Source organism: Mesoplodon bidens (genome assembly GCF_964165515.1).
Source record: "Mesoplodon bidens genome assembly, chromosome: 7".
NCBI lineage: Eukaryota > Metazoa > Chordata > Mammalia > Artiodactyla > Ziphiidae > Mesoplodon > Mesoplodon bidens.
Genome location: NC_138164.1, coordinates 51,539,700 through 51,559,511, shown reverse-complemented (window position 1 = coordinate 51,559,511; position 19,812 = coordinate 51,539,700). Strand labels below are relative to the sequence as shown.

The window sequence follows — 19,812 nt, the reverse complement described above, 5'->3', positions numbered from 1 at the left end:
TAACAATAACAGTTTGAAAGGCCTCAGGCTGAGAAGTTTATGTCTGCCATGGCCTGCTGGACCCCGCGTGGCAGAGGTAGTGAGGCCGTTGACAGTGCGGTATGCCAGGAATGGGGCAGGAAGAGAGTCGAGTGGGTACTGAGACGTGCACTCTGCCTTGGAGTGCTTCGTCTGCCCTCAGTCTCAGGTCACATGGGCTGTTTGTTCTTAGCACTCCATCAACAGTCTTAGACCCATGTTTCCTGCTCCATAAATATTTTCCACATTCCAGGTTGTGGGGTTGAGTTTGGGTTTGGTTGGATAAGGGAGATATGCCTTTGCTTTCCCCACTTCGGCTTTTTATGGCCTCATTCTTTATAATCTTAGGGATAGAAAGGCTTAAAATCAGTAAAAAGGAGTGAATATGAAGTTGTCCAAGCTTTTTCCTAGGACACATTTTTCCTCGTGCATGCTCCTATGTACACATGCATACACTCAGTATTTCCTGTAATCTAAGACATCATAGACGATAACTCAGTATTGACTTAATAACAGTTTTTCAAGATAAAACAATGTGCTCATCCTTTGTGAATCTCTTCCACATCTCAGAAATATTAGTGTGAAAACATCGTAGAATAAAATTAATGTGGTGTACAAATGTAGCATATATTTTTGATTTTACTTAAGCTACTGTTGTTTGGATGGATTAGCAACCCCACCCCTACCCCCCTTTATTCTGGGGGTAGGTGGTGATGATAGAGTGGAATGTTTAAAAGTCCAGGATATTAGACTAGAATGACACAGAGAAGCCATTTACTGAGGTCTGACACTGAGAGTTATAATTTCTTCAAAGCCAGGCATGTATCTCTAGGCTGAAAATGACAATTTAGAGGCCCTTCCATTGAAATCTCTCAGCTTGGTGTCCTATACTCCCATTTCAGGATAAGTAGGCCTACAGCCAGTCTCTCAGTTCTGATTTCGAGATCTCCCTGATGGTGCTTATTATCTGCAGGGTTACTTTAGATTTTAAACAAAAAATTTTAATCTTAATTTTCCATCATATATCATAGATAGAGGGGAGATGTTATAAAATTAAATGAGTACTCAGAATGTCACCACTACAAAAAGTAGGAAATGACTGGTGTAGACGTTTTAGTCCATTTGTAGGAAATTGCCTATTCTCAAATAGGTAGGTCAAGTGCAGAAGGAACCTCTACTTGAGATAAAATTTCCTCTCTGCACTTGGCTTTCTCTCTATTAGGACAGGTGGCCCAAGAACTGCCCAAATTTTAACATCCTGCTGTCTTTTCACTAGTGGTTTTTCAGCTATATGTATTAAGATGTATTTGCTTCTAATGGATGTCAAACTCACAGCTATGAATACTTTTAGAATCAGAAGACCTTTAGAATATAAAGTACAACTCTTTCCTTTGTAGTTGAAGAAAATTAGAGTGTTAGGTGATTTGCCCAAAGTAATACAGCCCATTAATGTCAGGTGGAGGGCAGATTTGGAACCAGGTCTCCAGACTCCCCAGCACGTACGCCTTTTACTGGCATAGAGCAAGTTGGTGTGCTCGAAGCAACTGATTTGCTCGTCTGCTTCTGAACTTCTGTTTTCATTTGGGTACCTGGTGGAATGCTGGGTAATAAGAGAGTCAAACCTGACTTTATGTAACAAAAGAAAAAGACCGTATTCTGAAGTGTCTGGAGCTATGTGACATAAACAGCAAAGGTGGTGACTTTTCTCCTTTCCTCATTGACTGATTACCCTGTTAGAAAAGAAAAGTATCAAACTTTCGTGAACGTTTTGAAGAACTTTTCAATCAGCCTAGCAAAGGGAAACATCTCAAGCAACTCTAATAGAGTAAGAGTGGGTTGTGGAGATGTAGGTACTTATTTCCATGTGGACCTGGACTTAATGATTCCTGGCCACTGCACCCAAGTGTGCACAAACACACTCTGTATTTGGGCAAGCAGAACCGCCCCTGTCATCAGCATTGCATAAACACAGAAGTCTCAGGTCTGAGAGAGCCCCCATGATGTACTTTTGGAATAGAGCCAAGCCCACAGCTCTTTTGTAGTTATTCCGCACAGTCTGCATCAGCCAGGCAGGCAAGCAGCCTGGGCTGCCATTTTCTCAGCTCCCCCTGCCTGGGCCCTGGAGAGGTTGTAAGGCTTGTAGCTCGTTGGGGAAGGCACCTGTGGTTATACTTATGCCATTCCTTCGGTTTCCTTGAGGGTATTGATATCCTTTTATTAAGGGTTACATGACTTGGGGGCTGGGGTCCAAAGGGACTGGTCCAAAGAGAAACCCATGAGCTTGTATTGATGTCAAGGTGCTCTTGACAGAGAAGGAAGGAAGTGTGACTGAGCCAGGTTTCCTGTTCATTATACCAGGGTTACCCTCTGAGGGGATGGCAGGTGGCAGGTGGAACTGCAGGACCAGCTAAGGGTAGACTGACGGGCACTGAGATCTGTATGTGTCAGGCCCAGTTTGGCTGTAGGGCATTTGCACACACATAGTCAGTTTATCATAAAATTCCACTGACTTCAAAATTTGTCTTTTTTCCTGGCATCTCAGTGTCTGAAATGTTTCGGGCCTTTAAAAAAACGTTACCAGAGAAAGCTGGCTTCAGGTTAGAACGTTCAGCAGATTAGCAAATGGAGCTTCAACACGAAGAATGCCATCTGACCAGTGGCAGCAAAGGCATCACTTCAGTCTCTGGGGACCAATAATCCTGCAGGCATCCGGAGCCCTCCTGGTGTCATTCAGCTGCAGCAGTGCCCTTACAGATACTCATTATGACCATGTGTATCCCCGAATAGCTGTTAGATGAGGCTCGTTTTTTCCGTTGAGAGCCAGAGAAGTGTATGAAATATAAAATCTTATGCGAACATTAGGCTCCTTTTCAAGGGTTAATATAAGCGTTTTGAAAATTCACATGGTGCTCCTGGCAGTTATGGGGCAAAGTGGCGTCTCTACCTTGGGAGCACCTGATTGATCTTCCTTTGAACCCTCTAGTACTTGTCTTGTAGGCTTTGATTCCCCACCCCCACCCCCCACCTTTTGGCCTTGCCTTTGGCGCCTCAGCATGTTTATTCATCACCTTTGGGTAAATCTGTAAACACTGAAGCCACCTCTCAGCTGGTACTCAGTGTCTTAGCCTGAAGCTTCCCTTGACCTTCACTCTCTGTCTGAACTCTGAATGACAGCTGGGGAGTGTGTTCTTTTTACTCTGATGTCACCATTTTGCTCCTGTTTTGATGGAGTCTGGGCCTGGGATAGCTTGTATAGACCGTGTGCAAGCAGCCAGGACCCTCGACATGTTTACTGAGCGTGAAGCCCTGCCCCACCATCAGGGCCTGTCCCACACCAGGGGCCTGACCATTTCTCCATCTGTACTGGGGACGCCTCAGAACCAGCTCAAAGGAGTTGGGAGTTGCAGTTGTTGATAATTGCCCTTTAGATAGTTACCTGGGTCACACATTTCTCCTAAAATGTGAAAGAAAAAAAAAAACCCATGCTCCTACGCATTTTATTGTACCCAAGTATCATGTGTTTGTATACGTATATATTTTTTAACTAAGAAGAAAAATAACCCTGCCTTTGTAACGCAATCCTTTTAACAAATTGTTTATTGTTGTATCCAGGTAACAAGCATGGTAAGTATTTTCACCAAATTGAGTATTCTGTACTTTAGCTGTGCTTGGCAGACTTTTTGGCTAGCTGTGTGTTATCAGCCTTGGCTTTTTTAGAAAAGACCCTTTTAGGAAAAGAGGAAACCACTTACCTGGTAGCATCCCCTGTGTCCTTGGGTATAGAAAGAACCTGTCTAGCCTTTGACCCAGGCGGGGATACCTGAGAAAGCATGCCCCCCGCCAGCATGCTGCTTGGCCCCGTCATCGCCCTGCCTTATCGCCCCGCCGCCCCGCTGCTTCTGAGCCTCCCCACCAGGTGTCTGCCAGGGCTCCCAGCCCGAACACACGGACGGGCCTCCCAGCACTCTGTGATGGTCCTACCCCAGATCCACAACCACGCCTCTTCTCTCACCCTCCTCCCCATCTGTGTGCTTGAAAGCAGGGCCTTTTTTTCCCTCTCCTTGAGTCTGTTAAGTAATTGGAGACATCTCCCTTTGGAAGCTGGAAAAATAAATACGTTGTCCACTCTTCTCAGAGGCTTCCCATTCTGTTGGAAAATGGATTAAAATTTTTTTTCCTTTTAAACCTTGCTACTGGGTGTTCTCAGTAAACGTTCAGAGTTACAGTAGGTTGAGTGTGTTTTTAGCCTTCTGGCTGTGTTTATTTATCTGTGCATGTTTGCTTTTTTGGCCTTTTTTGTGGCTCTGTATCTTAGTCCCTGTGCTCGTGGCTGTGCCTGTTTAAGCTGCCCTGTAGCCATGTGTTGTGTATTAATTCTGTGTGTCACTGTCACCTTCAAGGATCAGACTGCAAAGGATAAGGCCCTGCAGCACATGGCCGCCATGTCGTCAGCCCAGATCGTATCAGCCACTGCCATTCACAACAAGCTGGGGCTGCCAGGGATTCCACGCCCCACCTTCCCAGGGGCGCCAGGGGTAAGTCATGAGCTGGATCCATAATGATGGCCCCTGAGTGCATGGGCTCCACGTGGCCAAGCACAAAGCCATCCACCTGGCACTTCTTGTTAATTGGGTCAGGTGTAAGAGAGGGTAAGGACCATTTTGTGGCGCCCTGTTGCTGAGTGCAAAATGGTGAAAGAAAGCATGGAGCAAGGGAGAGGGGGAGAGTAAGAGAGGGAGAAGGAGAGGGAAGGAGCTTAGTCCCTGAAGACATGGAATTAAGTATCACTTTTTTGGTGCCCTTCCAGGTTGTTATCTGCCTCTTCAGCTCTATCTTTTTAATCCTGGCCCTTGGTCTCTGTTCCTGTGTCCTCAGGGTCACTTTATGGCAACTAACCCCTAAAGGGACAGAAGTATTCTATTATCATTTTCATTTTGCACCTGCCAAGGGCCGAGAAGCTTAATGTTATGATCTCATTTAATCCTCAAAATAATCTTAAATGCCTCTTACTGTTATTGCCATTTTACAGGTGAGAAAACTGGAGTTAATTAGTAACAAAACAAGAGTTTGGGTAACTTGATCATAATCACATGGTTAGCGATGTCAGGACTCAAACCCAGGGCTCTCTGACTTCCTTGACATCCTACTGCCCTTCCAGCAGGCCGCCAGTCAGCGGGCACCAGAAAGCTCAGGAAAGCTCACAGCAAAGGAGGCATCTCTGCTGCTGCTCCGAGCTCCTGGCCTCTCGTTCTGAGCTGTGTCCTCTCCCCGTGCTGGGAGCTGTGGAGGCACATGTTACACAGGAAACATTTCAGAATGGAGGGAGGAGGAGAAGGGTAGGTAGGCACATGGGTAAAGTAGTCAGATGAGATATTTTTGAACCCTCTGCAGTGCACCCAGATTTCAGTTGGGTGTCAGGTGAACGCTGAAGAGCTGCCGCCTAGTCCCTGCCCTCCGGGAGATTTTCTGGAAGAAAAGCCAGAGGGAGCTAGCTGTAGGTTGCAATCTTCTGCAGGGCAGTGGCCATATCTGCATTTAGGGAAGGTCACTTTGAAGCTGGTGGATGATCTGAACCCACTGTCTTTAGCAAAGATTATAGTGCATAGACATCCTGAGCAGTGCTTTGAGGTGAACTCATAACCCTGAAGCTTTTTGCATTTTGCCTTCCAGTTCTGGCCGGGAATGATACAAACAGGACAGCCTGGATCCTCACAAGAGTAAGTTTGAGGAGGGGCCAGCAGTGACAACTAGGGGCTGGTCACAGCCCACCCTGGGTAGAGGTTTCCTGGCACCAGACTGCCTGCAGGCTTGGAGGAGAAGGGAGAATTAACCTGAGATCACCGAAGTCATCCCCCATTGTTATCTACTGAGGCCAATAGCAGGAAAGAGACTGCTCAGATCCGGGAGATGTGTAAACACCTCACTCCCACCTTAAGTGTTAGTGGTCGTGCAGCTGGCGACAGGAGGAGGGGCTCCATCCCTTCATGGCTTTGGGGGACAGAGCCTGGGGTCCTCCTGAAAGTGCTTGCTTGAGAGAGGGCAGTGGAGGTGATCCTATAGCCCATTTTATTCTGGCTTTCCCTGTAGTGGGGGCAGCTAATAGAAAATCCTACTGATGCTTTGAGGGCAAGGGAAGCAAGCTCAGTAAGCTGGAAGATAAGGGCAGTCTAGGGATAAAAGCAGAAAGGAACTCCTGCCCATATATTCTCAAAAGAACTAGAGCTATTTGGCCCAGAGAAGGAGAGACTGAAACGTGTCCCAGTCCTTGCCTGGAAATGATGACCACTGACCTCGGTCTCTGCAGGGATCAGAAGAGAGGTTCAGAGATAGATATCACAGCATGTGCAAGGCAGGCTGACGTCTGTCCAACTTGTCCCCCGGAACTGGCATGAGGCTTGGTGGTTTGGTCCCCAGCAGCCTGCTGGCCCGTCTCAAATGGACAGCATACCTGGGTCTCTGTCTTGGCAGAGGTCTGCCTGGGCTGTGCTACCACCTGCAGACAGGGAACCTTACGGTGGCAAGGCCCCCAGGTGGGTCCCTAGCCTTGGGAGGCCAAGGCCAGGCCTGGGAAGTAGCCGCTGCTGCAGTCGTGGTTTCTGACTCTTCTCCATCCTCTGTCTCCAGCGTCAAGCCCTTCGTGCAGCAGGCCTACCCTATCCAGCCAGCGGTCACAGCCCCCATTCCAGGTGAGTCTCTGCGGGACCCTCTTGCTTTGTTCCACAGCTGCACACCCTCCCTCACTTGCAGAGCCATGGACGCCCCCTTCTCGCCGGCACCCTCCTTAAGGCAGGGTTAGCCCGGAGCTCAGGAGGGTCAGGGGGGTGTCCCCTCCCAGGGCCTGATTCGCCTCGGTCATCTCTAGAGAGCTCTTCTGATGGGCTTTTAAAGAAACAGGAAGCCTGATCACTTTCACTCAGGACCCTGGGTCATCCTTGGAAGGGGAAGTTGCTGTGGTTCCTCCCTCGTCATAAACAGGCCACGTCGGGCAGTCCCAGTCTTGAGGGCAGATAGGGTTTTACTCACCCTTTCTCAGAGAAGTGCATTTCAATTCCGAGCACGCTTTTTTAAAGGAGCGCTTACACGGAAGCCCAGCCAGAAACCGGCGACGCGGCCGGCCCGCCTGCCTTCCGCAGCACGCATGCGCAGAGGCTCAGTGGGACTCTCTGCTAGAGACTCCCCAGGCTGCCGTGCATTCGCTCGTCGCCCTCTGCCCCGACACCACGGAGCGTTCCAAGAGAGTATTCCACAGTGCTGGTGACTGCAGTCTTAGGGAAGGAGATGGTTGAGCACAGGAGGTCTTGGTCGCCTGTCTTTCCTGTCTCAGGAGATCTTTGCCAGCACCTACTTCCACTCTTCGTCACTCTTGCCGTGGTCCCCAGCGAGGCCCCTTTGCCCAGGATTAGGTGTCCTCATGCCACAGCCCTTAACCTGAGCTGGCGCCGGCTTTAGAAAGAGCCGCCACGTGCATTGCGCTTCTCCGGCTGGCTCTGCCTCTGGGCTCCTCCGCCAGAACCCACCACTGCCTGCCTCAGCTCCGCCCCTGACTCTGGTGGACGGGCCTGTTGGCCTTTCCTCCTGGTAGGGCCCTGCCCCGGGGTTGGCCTGAGGCCCGAGGGGAGGTGAGCGGCCAGGTTGAAGGTGACGATCGATCGGTATTTCAGGGTTTGAGCCTGCGTCAGCCCCAGCTCCCTCGGTCCCGGCCTGGCAGGGCCGCTCCATTGGCACAACCAAACTCCGCCTGGTGGAGTTCTCAGCTTTCCTCGAACAGCAGCGAGACCCAGACTCGGTGAGTGTGCCCAGAGAGGTGTGTCCTGAACCCAGGGTTTGCCCCTCTTTCCCTGCCCTTAGGCCTGACAGGTAACCTGTGTGAAGCAGACCTGGTGGAGGATAGCGGAACAGCCCTTCAATTAAGTGAAAAGGTATTTTCTGTTGACAAAATATGTGGAACTTTAGAGCTAAATGGTTATGGATGCTGTGGACTGCAAACTCCAAGGATTGCTGGAGCTGTAGCAAAGGACCTTAACAGGCTCTTGCATGTGGTAAAATGTAACATGTTTTGAGCCCTGCCCTGTGGCTGGTGCTGTGTGCAAAGCTTATAGATAGGATCACATTTTACCCTCACAAAACCCCATACGGGTAGGTGCTCCGTGATACATGAGAAAACAGAGAGGTTAAATAATTTCCCTGTAGCCACACAGTTACGGATTAGAGATTCAAACTCATGTCTTTAAAACTCAAGCCTAAACATTTAGCTATTATTCTATACTTCTTTTCAAACCTGTGTCTTCTCAAGATAGCAAGTTACTACCTTCTGAAGGAGAGGTAACAGAGTACTACTTAAGCAATTTGAAGTAGAATGTGATGCATTATAATACCATAAATACCAAGAACATTGGCATCTGGACTCTATTTGTCGCTTTTCTTCCTTCCCATTTCCCCGCCCCATCTAGTGCCCGTCATCCCCCTGTTTCTCAGCCAGGCCCACCATTTCCCCTGCATATGTGAGCCTCCCTTCTTTCCCACCCGAGAAGCCCAAGACCCTTTCTTCACTCCCACTCCTTGGCTGTGAGTATGAGCATTGCATCTGTGTGTGGGTGAGCCCAAGGCAAAAACTAAAGAAATCATGAGTTTGTCTTTGGGAGCTTTACCAACTCCTTTCCATATTTTGTACCTCACCCCACCCTGCTGATCTTGGGGGCTACCAAAAGCACACAGGTGCCATGCTCTCTGGGTATTTGCCGCCTTGCTGTCATTCTATTACCAGGAAAAAGCATCATGAATGAGTTCACCGTCTGTTGTAAGTAACTTGGATACAGACATCTGGAGGTGACCTCTCCAGGGAGTATTTGTACTTTGGCTCGGTGGAAAGCCTCTGATGGTAGGATGGGGGAGACCCCACGGGTAGAGGGCTTTCCACCAGCCGTCACCAGAGTGGAGACTCGGGAACCCACGTGTGGCCCCCTGACATTTCTGTCTATGAATTGTGAATGCTGGGAGCTGGTGGAAAAATAGAGCCTGCTCCAAAATTAGGAAAAAATGAAGAAAGAGATGTAGATTAGGTCATTGGGCCCATTGAGGCAGGTAAAGGAAAATGAGATTATTGAGAACAGGGAAGAGAAGGCCACCTGGATCACTCTTCTCTAGTGTCTGAGTGGCTTTACAAGAAGGGTGATAGTGAGAGCTTAAAACCCTGTCTGTGGGAGCATTGAAATAAACAACCAAAAAGATTACCTTTCTGATTCTTTTCTTCCTCTTCTGTCTGAGAAGTGTAGATGGTTCTTTGGCTGAAGGCTGGGCTTTGGACCAGATTGTGCTTCTGCTTTCTGTAACTTGTGTTTGTATGACACCTCATTGCTCACAGAGTACGTTGTCGGTTATTTCATTTTGTCCTCAACGTGCTGGTGAACTGGATTCTTTTTTTCCCCATTGTACAGATGAAGAAACTGAGTCCCAGGCACATTAAATAGCTTGGGATATTTAGCCAATAAGCAGGAGGACCAGGAGTTCAGATCTTCTGTTTCCGTGTACTCTTTTCACTATTGTGAACCACCACCAATTGTGAAGGTCTCTTGGATTGTGTATTCAGTCTGTGTATCTCCTGTATGGGCAAATCTCTCTCTTTGTGACCATTTTTTTAAGGAATAGAACTCCAAGACATTGGGAAGCAGAAGTCCCAAGATGTTAGCTGTTATCCTTGTTACAAGACTCAATATAATGTTTTATCACACACACACAAAATTTTTTTTTTTTTTAATTTAAAAAGCCTATGGCAGCCCCCTCGTATTGTAACTGTCCTCCTCAGTTATGGACCTGTTAGGGCCCAGGATGACCAGTTCCTCTTTTTCCTGTTGTTGGTGTTAATTGGGCTTCACACTGTGAATCACTGACAGATTCATTCAGTCCATTCTATAAACATTTATGAGCGCTTGCATATTTTAGATGGCTGTACCGAGGAGGGGCCGGCCCAGTGCTGCACAGCCAGCCACTGACTCTGCCCTTGGTGGGGGCGGGGGGTGACATCTAGCGGGGGAGGCACACGAGGCGATAGTCACACATGAGGCCACTGCAAAGTGTGGTGACTGCTGGGGAGGGAGAACGCTGGATGCTGTGAATGAGGGACAGGGAAGCGGGCAGGCTTCGTCAAGGAAGCAGCCCTCATGCCAAGAGGTAGAGCATCGATATGGGCAGGGATGAGTAAGGGAGAAGAGCATTCCAGAGACGATGACTCTGATGTAGATAAAGCAGGAGGTGAAAGCTGGTGAATAGTTTAGAAAGGCAGGGCCCACCAAGTCCTTGGAATAGAGTCCAGAGATACATGTTTCATGTATGTTCAGGATTACACTTAAGACTCTGAACAGTTCGCAGTTTGCAGGGCAGAAATTGAGACACAGATGTAGAGAACAAACGTGTGGACACCAAGGGGGGAAAGTGGCGGAGGGGGTGGGTGGGATGAATTGGGAGATTTTGATTGACATATATACACTAATATGTATAAGATGGATAACTAATAAGAACCTGCTGTATAAAAAAATAAATAAAATTAAAAAAAAAGAATCTGAACGGTTCAACTAGATTTGACCTTTTACTGATGAATGAACAGGTTTGGCTCCTTAGCTTAGACTCTAACACGTGACTTTAATGGTGACAGATGTGGTAAACTAGAGAGTGAATTTCCAGAATAGCAGGGACTTAAGGGAGACCACCCTGGACTGAGGACCAGGCAAACTAGATTCTCCTCTTGGCTTTGTTGCTCCCCAAGTGTGCCTTATGTCCTCTTGGGCGACAATACATGCAGAAAAGGGTTCAGACCTGGCCACGGCCATTGACTAACGATCTCTCCAAGCCTCTTCTATAGAAAGAAATAGAATTACCTACCTCATAGGGCTGTGATAAGGATGAAAAAAAATCACACTGCACCAAGCTTATTAATTTATTTGCTTGGTTTTTGCCAGCACTACCCATAGCCCCATGATTCCAATGAACCTAAGCCATTGCAAAGACGTAGGTGGAAACGTGCGTACATGTCTGTATGTAGACAAAGATTTGCAGAATCCAAAGTTGAATTTGTTTAGGACCTTTAATTATTTGTCACTTTGTTGGCTTCCTTATCAAATTAACATGCTTAATGTTTGATGTTAAATTTTAAGGCTAGTATATCCAAATCTGTTTAAATGTACCAGGTGAGTTTAGATGGCTTTAAACTTTCCTATAGTTGGAAGTCTGAGAGCCAAAGAAACCATTCACATGCTACATGTTTTTTCAGTGTGACCTTGGACCTCAAGGGCCTTTACATGTTCACTGTAACAGCACCTTATGTTTGCAAAATAAAGCACATGTTACATAATTTGAGAGGCTGGTGCTTGAGACTTGTCAGAATGCTTGTTTTAAGTAATCTTGTGAATTCTCCCCCATTTCAGTTAGTCAGCCACCTCTTTTAGTCCCAGCTATGCTGGAAATTTCACTCTTCAGTTTACCACATGTCACCTGCTACCACTAAAGATTCTTCACAATTCTGCCACCCCTACCAGCAGTAGTACTGGTGATAGCCAGCACTGTCTTACCCAACCCTATGACATAGCCTGCCCAGTATTAGGCAGCCAGCTGACCTTGGAAATGGGATTCAGATCCAGGTCTGTCGATTCCATATCCTGAGACCTGTAACCAAAGGTTCTCAGGTCCATTTGTATCTGTTGTGTGTACCTGTAGCCAGCCGTTATCTACAAGGAGCTAAGGGAAGACTAATCTGGGGGATGCGCGCCCCCTGCTGGCTCTGCAACATGTGTAAACCAGACATTTCCCGGAGTCGGTGGTTGTTTATATTGGTGGAGAACCAGCAAGTCAGTCCCTCTGTTACCTTTGGCTCCACTAGAAGCTAAGAGAAAAACAGCAGAGGGTGAAGAAAGGAAGATCTAAAAAACAAAGACTATTTTAGAAGTGGTTAGTAATGCTTGAAAGTACACTTTCTACACAATTTCAGTGTTGCGTATCAAAGGGTTTTAAGTGCCAGATCCTCCACCCGGGGTGGGCTTTTTAAAAGGGCCTCGCCTGTAATCAGGGCCCAGTTCCTGGAGACCTGAAGCAGCTGCTCCTTTAGGGAAATGAAAACCCGGGCCTGATGAGCTGTAAGCTGAATCCCATGTGTGCATGCAGAGTGGTCTTCCTGATAAAGCCTAACGGGATCCCTCTACCTGCTCCCTGGAGCAGGGCAGGTTCCTCCAGCCGCCCTGAAGCTCAGCCACATCTTCCCAGGCAGAGGTTGTGTGTATTTAATGCCTACCGTGATCTGGATTCCAGAGCAAGCAGGGCTGTGAGCAGGAAGAGAGTGTGTGAGTTCGGTTAGGTAGGAGTTACACAGCCAGAGAAAGGCAAGCTTTGGGATGGAGAGGGCGGGACAGGAGATTATTCTCTTTAGATTTTGAAGGAGCAGTATCTTGGGGAAGAAGAAGTTCCATGATGTGGTGCAGGAGCACACCTGACCAGGGAGATACCTCCGCTAGTTGCAGCCATCACGATAACCTCCAGCACTGGCCAAGCTGTGTCCCAAGCACTGTGTGCCAAGCATTTGACACAGGCACTGTTCTTACGTCCCGTCTCTCAGTAATGGAACGGAGACTCAGGAGCATTAAGGTACATGATCAAGTTCCACTGCCAGGAAATGGCTGTGCCATGGTTTGTCTCCCCTTTGTATATTCACCATATCACTGTACTTTTGAAGAAATTTTAAAATCCCTCAGATGCAAAAACGGCTGCCCTTCAAGGTCTGAGCTCCCCAAGCACAGCCTGGATGTAGCAGGCCCTTCACACGGGGGCAGCCAGTGAAGGAAGGTGATCGAGACATTTGGAGAAAGAAAAGTAAGGACACTTGATTTGGGCTCCACAGGAGGAGAGAATTCCTGAATGATACCCAGGCTTTGGACGATGGCAGTTCCTCAACCAGAAAGTGAGGAGTTTTGCTGCCTGGAGTAACCTGGCCCCTTATCTTTATTTCTAAGTGGATGGAACAGCCTAAAAGCATGGGACTTCCCCAGTGCGGGCAGTGATTCAGCAGTCTTCACAGCCTGAGGGAACCTGAGTTCTCCCCTCTGGGGGGGAGTCTTGTCCCTCAAGTTCTGCAAATATATTCTGCAGACAGCCTGATTCTTTTCTATACAGGCAGTTGGTTAAATGTGGACCCCAAGGATGATTTCATGGTTTTATATAGCTTCTTTCAAAGGCCTAAATTCACAGGTCAACTGAAATTCCTTTGTCAGATCTCACAGATCCTGACTTTGGTTTGGAAAATGTGACCAGTGCAACTCTGAGGCAATAGAACATTGATGAGGGCCATGGCAGAAAGGAGAGTCAGTTGTTTTGTATGGGAATTCAGCTGGAGAAGTAAGATCAGAAGCAAGGTTTAGATTCCAGATTGCCAGGAGGATCCTCACCTATATCCTGGACAGAGTGGAAGAGGGCAGGTTCTCTCTGAAGAAGCTTCCAAGCCCTGCAATGCCTGCTAAGGGGGTCGCTACATCTCAGAGTGGGGTTATGTGTTCATAGGAAACAGCTCTCTGGGGAGATTTGGTTTCTGGTCCTTCAGAAAAGAGACTCTTTCTCTCCCCCAGTTCATGGCTTGTGTGTGGCTCTCATTAATAGTTAACTTGCATCCTAGCATCTGTGTAGCTCCCTAAGCCTCACACAGAACTGTCATGTTTCCTGTTTCTTTTGACCTCACACTGACCCGTGAGATGAGCAGGCCAGGTGACATCTCTGTTCAAATGCGGACACCACAGCCCAGAAAGTTTAAGCAACTTGGCTCAGGCCACACAACTCAGAAACAGCAGGGCCTGGATTCTAACCCATGGGTTCTTAGTGTATGCATCCCGTATTTGAATAAATGGTCAGAAAGCACATTTGGCCTTCCAGGTCCTCAGGAGGACTGCAGCGGGTCTGACGGTTGGCTGTGCTCAATGTTCGTGCTTCTGCCTGCGTTTTCTCATACGTGTTACCACGTGTGGTCTTCCAGTAGGACCTGGGACATGGAGTGTCCTCCAGTGCTGGAGGTGACACGTCACTGTGCTGGGGTGTGGCCTTTCCCACCCTGTCCTGCACGACTGCCAAGCTGTGGTATCAGCGCATCCATGCCAGCTGCACCCTCTCGTAGCAGCAGTGGGTGGTTTACTCTCCATGTCTGAGCTTCTCTGGACGCTCACCCTCTTTATTCATGACCATTTGGGGATGAGGCAATTGAAAGCATCTGGAAATCTGGGTTTTATAGACATTTCACAGAGGCCCAGCCAGGCTCCATCTGCTTTCCTTAGCAGGTCAGCTGCACCCCCGCCTGCCTTCCTGGTCGCTGTCCCTGTACTCAGCCAGTGGGCCTTAACAGCTGCACTTGTGTGGGGAAGACACACTTCTTTCTAAGAAAACAGCAGCCGCTTGCTCCATGGAGATGGTGGTGGAAGTGGGAGGTGGGATGAGGGGCTGCATCCTGGTGTGAGATCCAGGAAGGAAGGACCGATTCATTCCTTGTTTCTTGTGTTCAGTGGTGTTTCTTTCTGGGAGGAGCACAGGGAAGGGAGGAAGCAGCACCGGGGGGCTGAGTAGCCAGAACAGGGCTGGTGCCTCTGGACCAGCTAGCTGAGGAGAGAGCCTGCTGGAGCGTGAGCGCAGGCAAGCTCCTCTCCCCAGGGACTGAAGACGCAGGCCACTTTCCGTGGCTTGGTCCTGCATCCACTCCCTGTCCCTGCAGGGCCCAGGGGCCGTCACAGGTTGCCCAGGCTGCGCTGGGGGTGTCTGAGCAGACTGTCCAGGCAGGAAAATAACAGGAAGCAAATGTAGGTGATTTGTCCTTGTTCTGTTTCAACTTGTACATTAGCATCCCTTGACATGAGTTATTTGTCTTGGTTTCTTTGAATTCCTAAGTGGATTATAATTTTTCTCCCGGTATTATTTGACAGCAGTCATTTTTCAAGGTTTTACTGCGTTCTTCAAATACTTGGAATTTTTGGAATACGTTTAGGGAAAGACCGCCATCTTCAGGTCAGACAGTGTAGTGCAGTGTTGGGGTGTGTCCAAGGGAGCCTCTCAGATGCCGAGGACCAGCAGATTCTTAGGGCTTTCCCTTTCCTTTTGCATAAAAAGTGAACTGCCTCATCAGAGGGCTCTGGACTAGAACGTATTAGCAGCCCTTTCCAAAAAAAGAGAAAAGAAAATTAAACCCCAGTGGCCACTTAGGGAGTTGCTTGTTCTGGTTTGTCTCATCTGCAGTAATGGGCAACCGCCCAGGCTGCCCTAGCCCCACTTGCGAGGACAGACTTTGCATTCTTCACAGACACGCCTTGGGGGTAGTTCAGGGGCCGGATCCCTCAAGGCCTCGCGTACACGTCACCCCTCCCTCAGCTACCCTACAGTACAGTACATAATGGCAGTGTCGGGACAGTAGAAATCACCAATGTGTCTGAAACTTTCCTCTCAATTTCTGCTTTAAATTTTTAGTATTTCCATTTCGTTGCTGTCAGAGGAACAGCCATGATTTCAAGTAATTTCACCCGAAGTACAGAAACATCGTGATTATTGGGGAAAATAATAATAGCAATGATAATAATAACAAACTACATGCTTGGCACAGCATTGTGTGATCTCCTTTAAGCATCGTGACGCTCCTTCGAGGTAGTTACTATTATTATCCCTGCATTACCGATGTGGAGAGGGCTGAAAGCGCCCCTCCCAGATGACTCAGCTAGGAAGCGTGCCGGGCGCCAGGACTCAGACCCAGACCCTGTCTGACTCTTGAGTCTGGTGCTCAGCCCTCCTCCCCTGCAGCCTCCCTAAGCAGCAGAGAGAGAGGGAGAGCCAGAGACCAGGAAGGAAAGCAACCTCGCAGGACAGCTTTGGAGGAGGGGGAAAGTCCTTTGTTAATCCTCCAGGGTAGCTAAATTACCCTTCACAAGTCACTGTGGGGCGATTTTAGGATTACATTTACCTTTATCACTGTTTACAGCTGCTGTGAAGAATAACTGGAGAGATTATAGCAATAAAAAGAGAAAATGAGCATTTCCCCAAGTCAGAATAGAAATCTGTGTATTAAGATTGTGTCAGGGGCTGCTGAGCCACCGGACGTCTCAATCCAGGTAGGATTGTGCCGGTGCAACATCAGTCATTCTGGTGAACCCTGCAGGCAGACAAGGGTCCAAGCTCCTGCTCAGTCATCCTGAGTATTTGAGCCTAGGAAGGCTCTATGATCTGACCAAGCTCCTTTCAGGTTCAGGGAACTTGCAGCCAACTAGAAGGAATCCTGAAGCACGACTCTGTGTTTTTGTTTCCCTTTATAGTTCTTTCCTCACAAGACTCCATGATGTTTCAAGATAGTTTTGGATTGGCTGTTTATTTAATTTAATAAAGTAATAGATGTGCTTCGTGTATAAGCCAGGTCACACCCCATGCATGGCCTGTAAGGAAGAGCAGCCATCCCCTGCCCCCTTGCCCTGTCTCCCACCTCCCAGTCCTGCTCCTTAGGAACATCTGCTGCCGCCTTTTATTCCTTGCTTTGTATAGTATCTCCATATTTCTAAACAACATGCTTCTACTATGTATCTCAATCCATCGATATGCAGACATTATCTGTGACTTCTTACTGTGGAAGACCAGGACTTAGCTCTCTGAACTTAGCACATCCTCAGCCCCCCAATATGGTTACATCACAATTTTTGGTTTAATTAACACTCAGTGTTTATATTACAAACCTGTGCAAATTTTGTACACAGCATGGTTAACGTGTAATGTGTTAGAACCATTTTCTTGATTGTAAAACTTGTTTTTTCTAAAGTTTGTCATTGCCTTTTTATTTGTTCCGTTTTTATATACCTACACAAATTCATCCTCCACATTTCTAACAGAATTCTCAAGCTCTTCTCCAGATGGTCAGCTAAGTCAGGGAATCTCTCTAGTCCCTTTAGGAGCCCTCCAGCTCCTCGTCCCCTCTGGACTGGCTGCTGTCCAGGTCAGCAGCCCAGCTGCGGGCCAGCGTGTTCCTTTCACCTCTCTTCTGGGTTCTGGCCTCACCTTCCTCTTTTTTGATTTACTCCCTCATTTCAAAAGACTATATCCTCCTCTTGCTACCTCAGAGTAGTTGCAAGGAAGGTCAGTTTTCTGAAACCTGACAAATCTGAGAGTGTGTTCTATTCTCACATGTGATGGCTAACTTGGTTTTCATCATGGTTTGCACCTTAGGCTTGTGAAGCTTTGTTCACATTTTCAAGGTAAATTCCACATACGTTCTCCTTGCTAATGAATCACACTGTATGTTTAGTGCTGGAGAATACGGCCATCCATATGAACAGAGCAGGTGAATGCTGATTTAAGTTGTGGGATGTACAGGGGAGGGGATGTTGACTGTCCTTAATCCTAGTCTTCTCTATGAGAATCTTTGAGAACATGTATTTAATGGGCAGCCCATGGTTCTGACTACAGAGGCAATAAGCTGGCTCCATACATTCACTCTGTAGGTTCTTTGAAGGGAGGGACTTTCTACTATTAGCTCATGGATTCCCTGTGCCCACCACAGTGCCTGGTATATAATGGACCTTAGGTGTGCTGATTTGTTCCCCAGAAATCCACAAAAGAAATATGCAGAGTGAGCACCTTTTCTGTTGTTGTCATTGATATGTTGATAATCAGCATATCTACTGAGTGCCTAGGAGACTTTCTTGTAATTGAACAAGCCAGTGTTAACCCCTCTTTTCGATATCAAGGAAATTTAGTCTTAGGCTTTGGTAGACATGACTCATTGACATTTGCCCCATTTCTGCTTGTACATTCCCCACATACTTGGGATTGTTGGTAGTTGTTATTTTTGTTGTTTTTGTAAATATTTGTTTTCTGCTATATAGAATAGAACTGCCCTTTTTTGGTTTTGTGTTCCACCTTTAGTTTTGGGGAAACCACCACTGCTGGAAAGAAAGTGGGATTTATTGGGGAAGGAGGAAGGGAAGTGAGGTATCCACCCTAGTCTTCTTCTCTTATAAGGAGATCTGGCAGGATGGGAAGTAGAGCCTCACCAAATAGTTTTTAGGGTTTTAATTTCATTAAAACTTGAACGCAAACATATCAGGTAGACGTCTTCTTTTCAGCCTTCTAGATTTGGGTGCAGAGGGATTCCTCACCTAGCCAGGTTGAATTAAGGAGAGAGGGAGGTCTGTTTGTCCCACTGCTGTGGTCTCCAGGATGCCTTCTTTAGTCCTTTGTATTCTTAGAAACAAAGTCACCTCTTGGCAGGAATAAAGCCACTCAGATGCCAACAGTCAGGGTTTGGTTTCAAGTCACCAGCCTTGGGGAGGCAGTGCCCGATTTCCTTTGGCAAAGACAGCCTGCCCATGCTCAGTTAATTTCAGCCACTTGGGCACTAAGGTAATTCCTCAAAATAGAAACCTCTGAAGACTCTATCTGATGCATCTGTGAATAATTATGTTTGTCCCGAATTCTAATTTCATTTCTCAGAATTTCGAAAATGTTATTCAGCTTTTTTCTCTTTTCTCAAATCAACTTTCAGAAAAAGTAGATCTGAGTTAGAAGGATCTCGGCATTTATATTTTCTCCTGGAGACAGTGTGGTTGATGTTTGCAGCCAATGCATGGGCTGTGGCATCGATAGATCCAAGTTTTTGTTAACTTCAGGACTATTCCTGGATGTGTGACCTCAGGCAAATCTGTTCATCTCTGAGCTTCTATTTCCTCGTCTGTAAAACTGATTTTAATAAAATCTGCCTACAGTGTCATTGTGAGGCAGCGACCCTGAGGTCATTGTATAGAGGTCACATATATAGAAAGCACATTGTACAAACACTGAATGGACACAGTTCTCTTTCTTTCTGCAGACACAGGTGAGAGGCCCACACCCCAAGCAGCTTGTAATTGGTGGGCTGTAATCAAGGATCTGAACAGTCATGCAGCTTCACAACTTGCTCCCAGCTCTTGGCTTATTTGTGTTTATTTTTCCATTGCTAGGCAGGAGAGATAGCTAAAGTAGGAAAGTTCTTTTGCTTCTACCCCAGAATCTAGTTAATCTCACATAGTACACTGCAACAATAGTAATCTTGGCAGCTGTGATTTATTGAACACTTCTTTTATGCTGGTCCCTATGCCGAGCACCCTCTGTGCATTATTTCCTTTAATCTTCCAACCTGTTCTGTATGACAGTCATATATCCCCATTGTACACATGAGAAAACTGAGATTTCAGGTTCTTGTCTGGCTCCAGAGTGCTTTGTGCTCAGCACCTTGATTTTCAGCTATACTTTCATGGTCCCCATTGAAGAAAGGTAAATTTTACCCTCCTGTCATTCACCTTCCTGATCTCTGACACCTGGAGGTCCGGGCTGTGGTCCCTGAGTTAACAACAGTTTTAACTTCACCCCAGCTCAGATTCCCTGGCCCATGGGATCTAGCGAGGCAGAAGAGCTGGGAGTGAGGTGTGCTCAGCAGAGAGACTCTGATTCTATTCACAGGTATACTACCCAAGGCTCTGTTTGTATTCCATTCTCTCCCGTAAACTCACTGCCTACAGATGCCACAAGAAGTGACAGAAATGGTGCCTCTCAAAGCTGGGTAGGGCTGGGAGCTTGCTGCAAGCAAGGTTTGGATAATAAGGGTTGGGTGATGGACATGGAGACAGCCAGTTGTCTGGATAATGAAGGAACAACGCCTTTTGCCCTCTGCTCCTGTACTGGTAACTAGGGGTCCAACAGAGGGGCCAGGCACGAGACATCACCTCCTCATGCACCTCCTCGTCTCTGAGGGCCTTGCACCAGTGTTTGTGCTCC

At 47.4% G+C, this 19,812-nt stretch overlaps 1 protein-coding gene across 9 annotated transcripts in view; it reads left to right on the top strand.

Moving 5' to 3' along the window:
- Positions 1-19,812, top strand: part of TEAD1 (TEA domain transcription factor 1) — a 269,279-nt gene that overhangs the window by 202,788 nt on the left and 46,679 nt on the right. For 7 of the 9 annotated variants that reach the window (XM_081238930.1, XM_081238929.1, XM_081238927.1 and 4 more), the window contains 5 exons: positions 3,631-3,642; positions 4,419-4,553; positions 5,689-5,735; positions 6,643-6,704; positions 7,680-7,804. In XM_081238930.1, the coding sequence (XP_081095056.1) occupies positions 3,631-3,642; positions 4,419-4,553; positions 5,689-5,735; positions 6,643-6,704; positions 7,680-7,804 (381 nt within the window). The remainder of the gene's footprint in view (positions 1-3,630; positions 3,643-4,418; positions 4,554-5,688; positions 5,736-6,642; positions 6,705-7,679; positions 7,805-19,812) is intronic. The other 2 variants (XM_081238931.1, XM_081238928.1) reach the window with 1 other exon arrangement.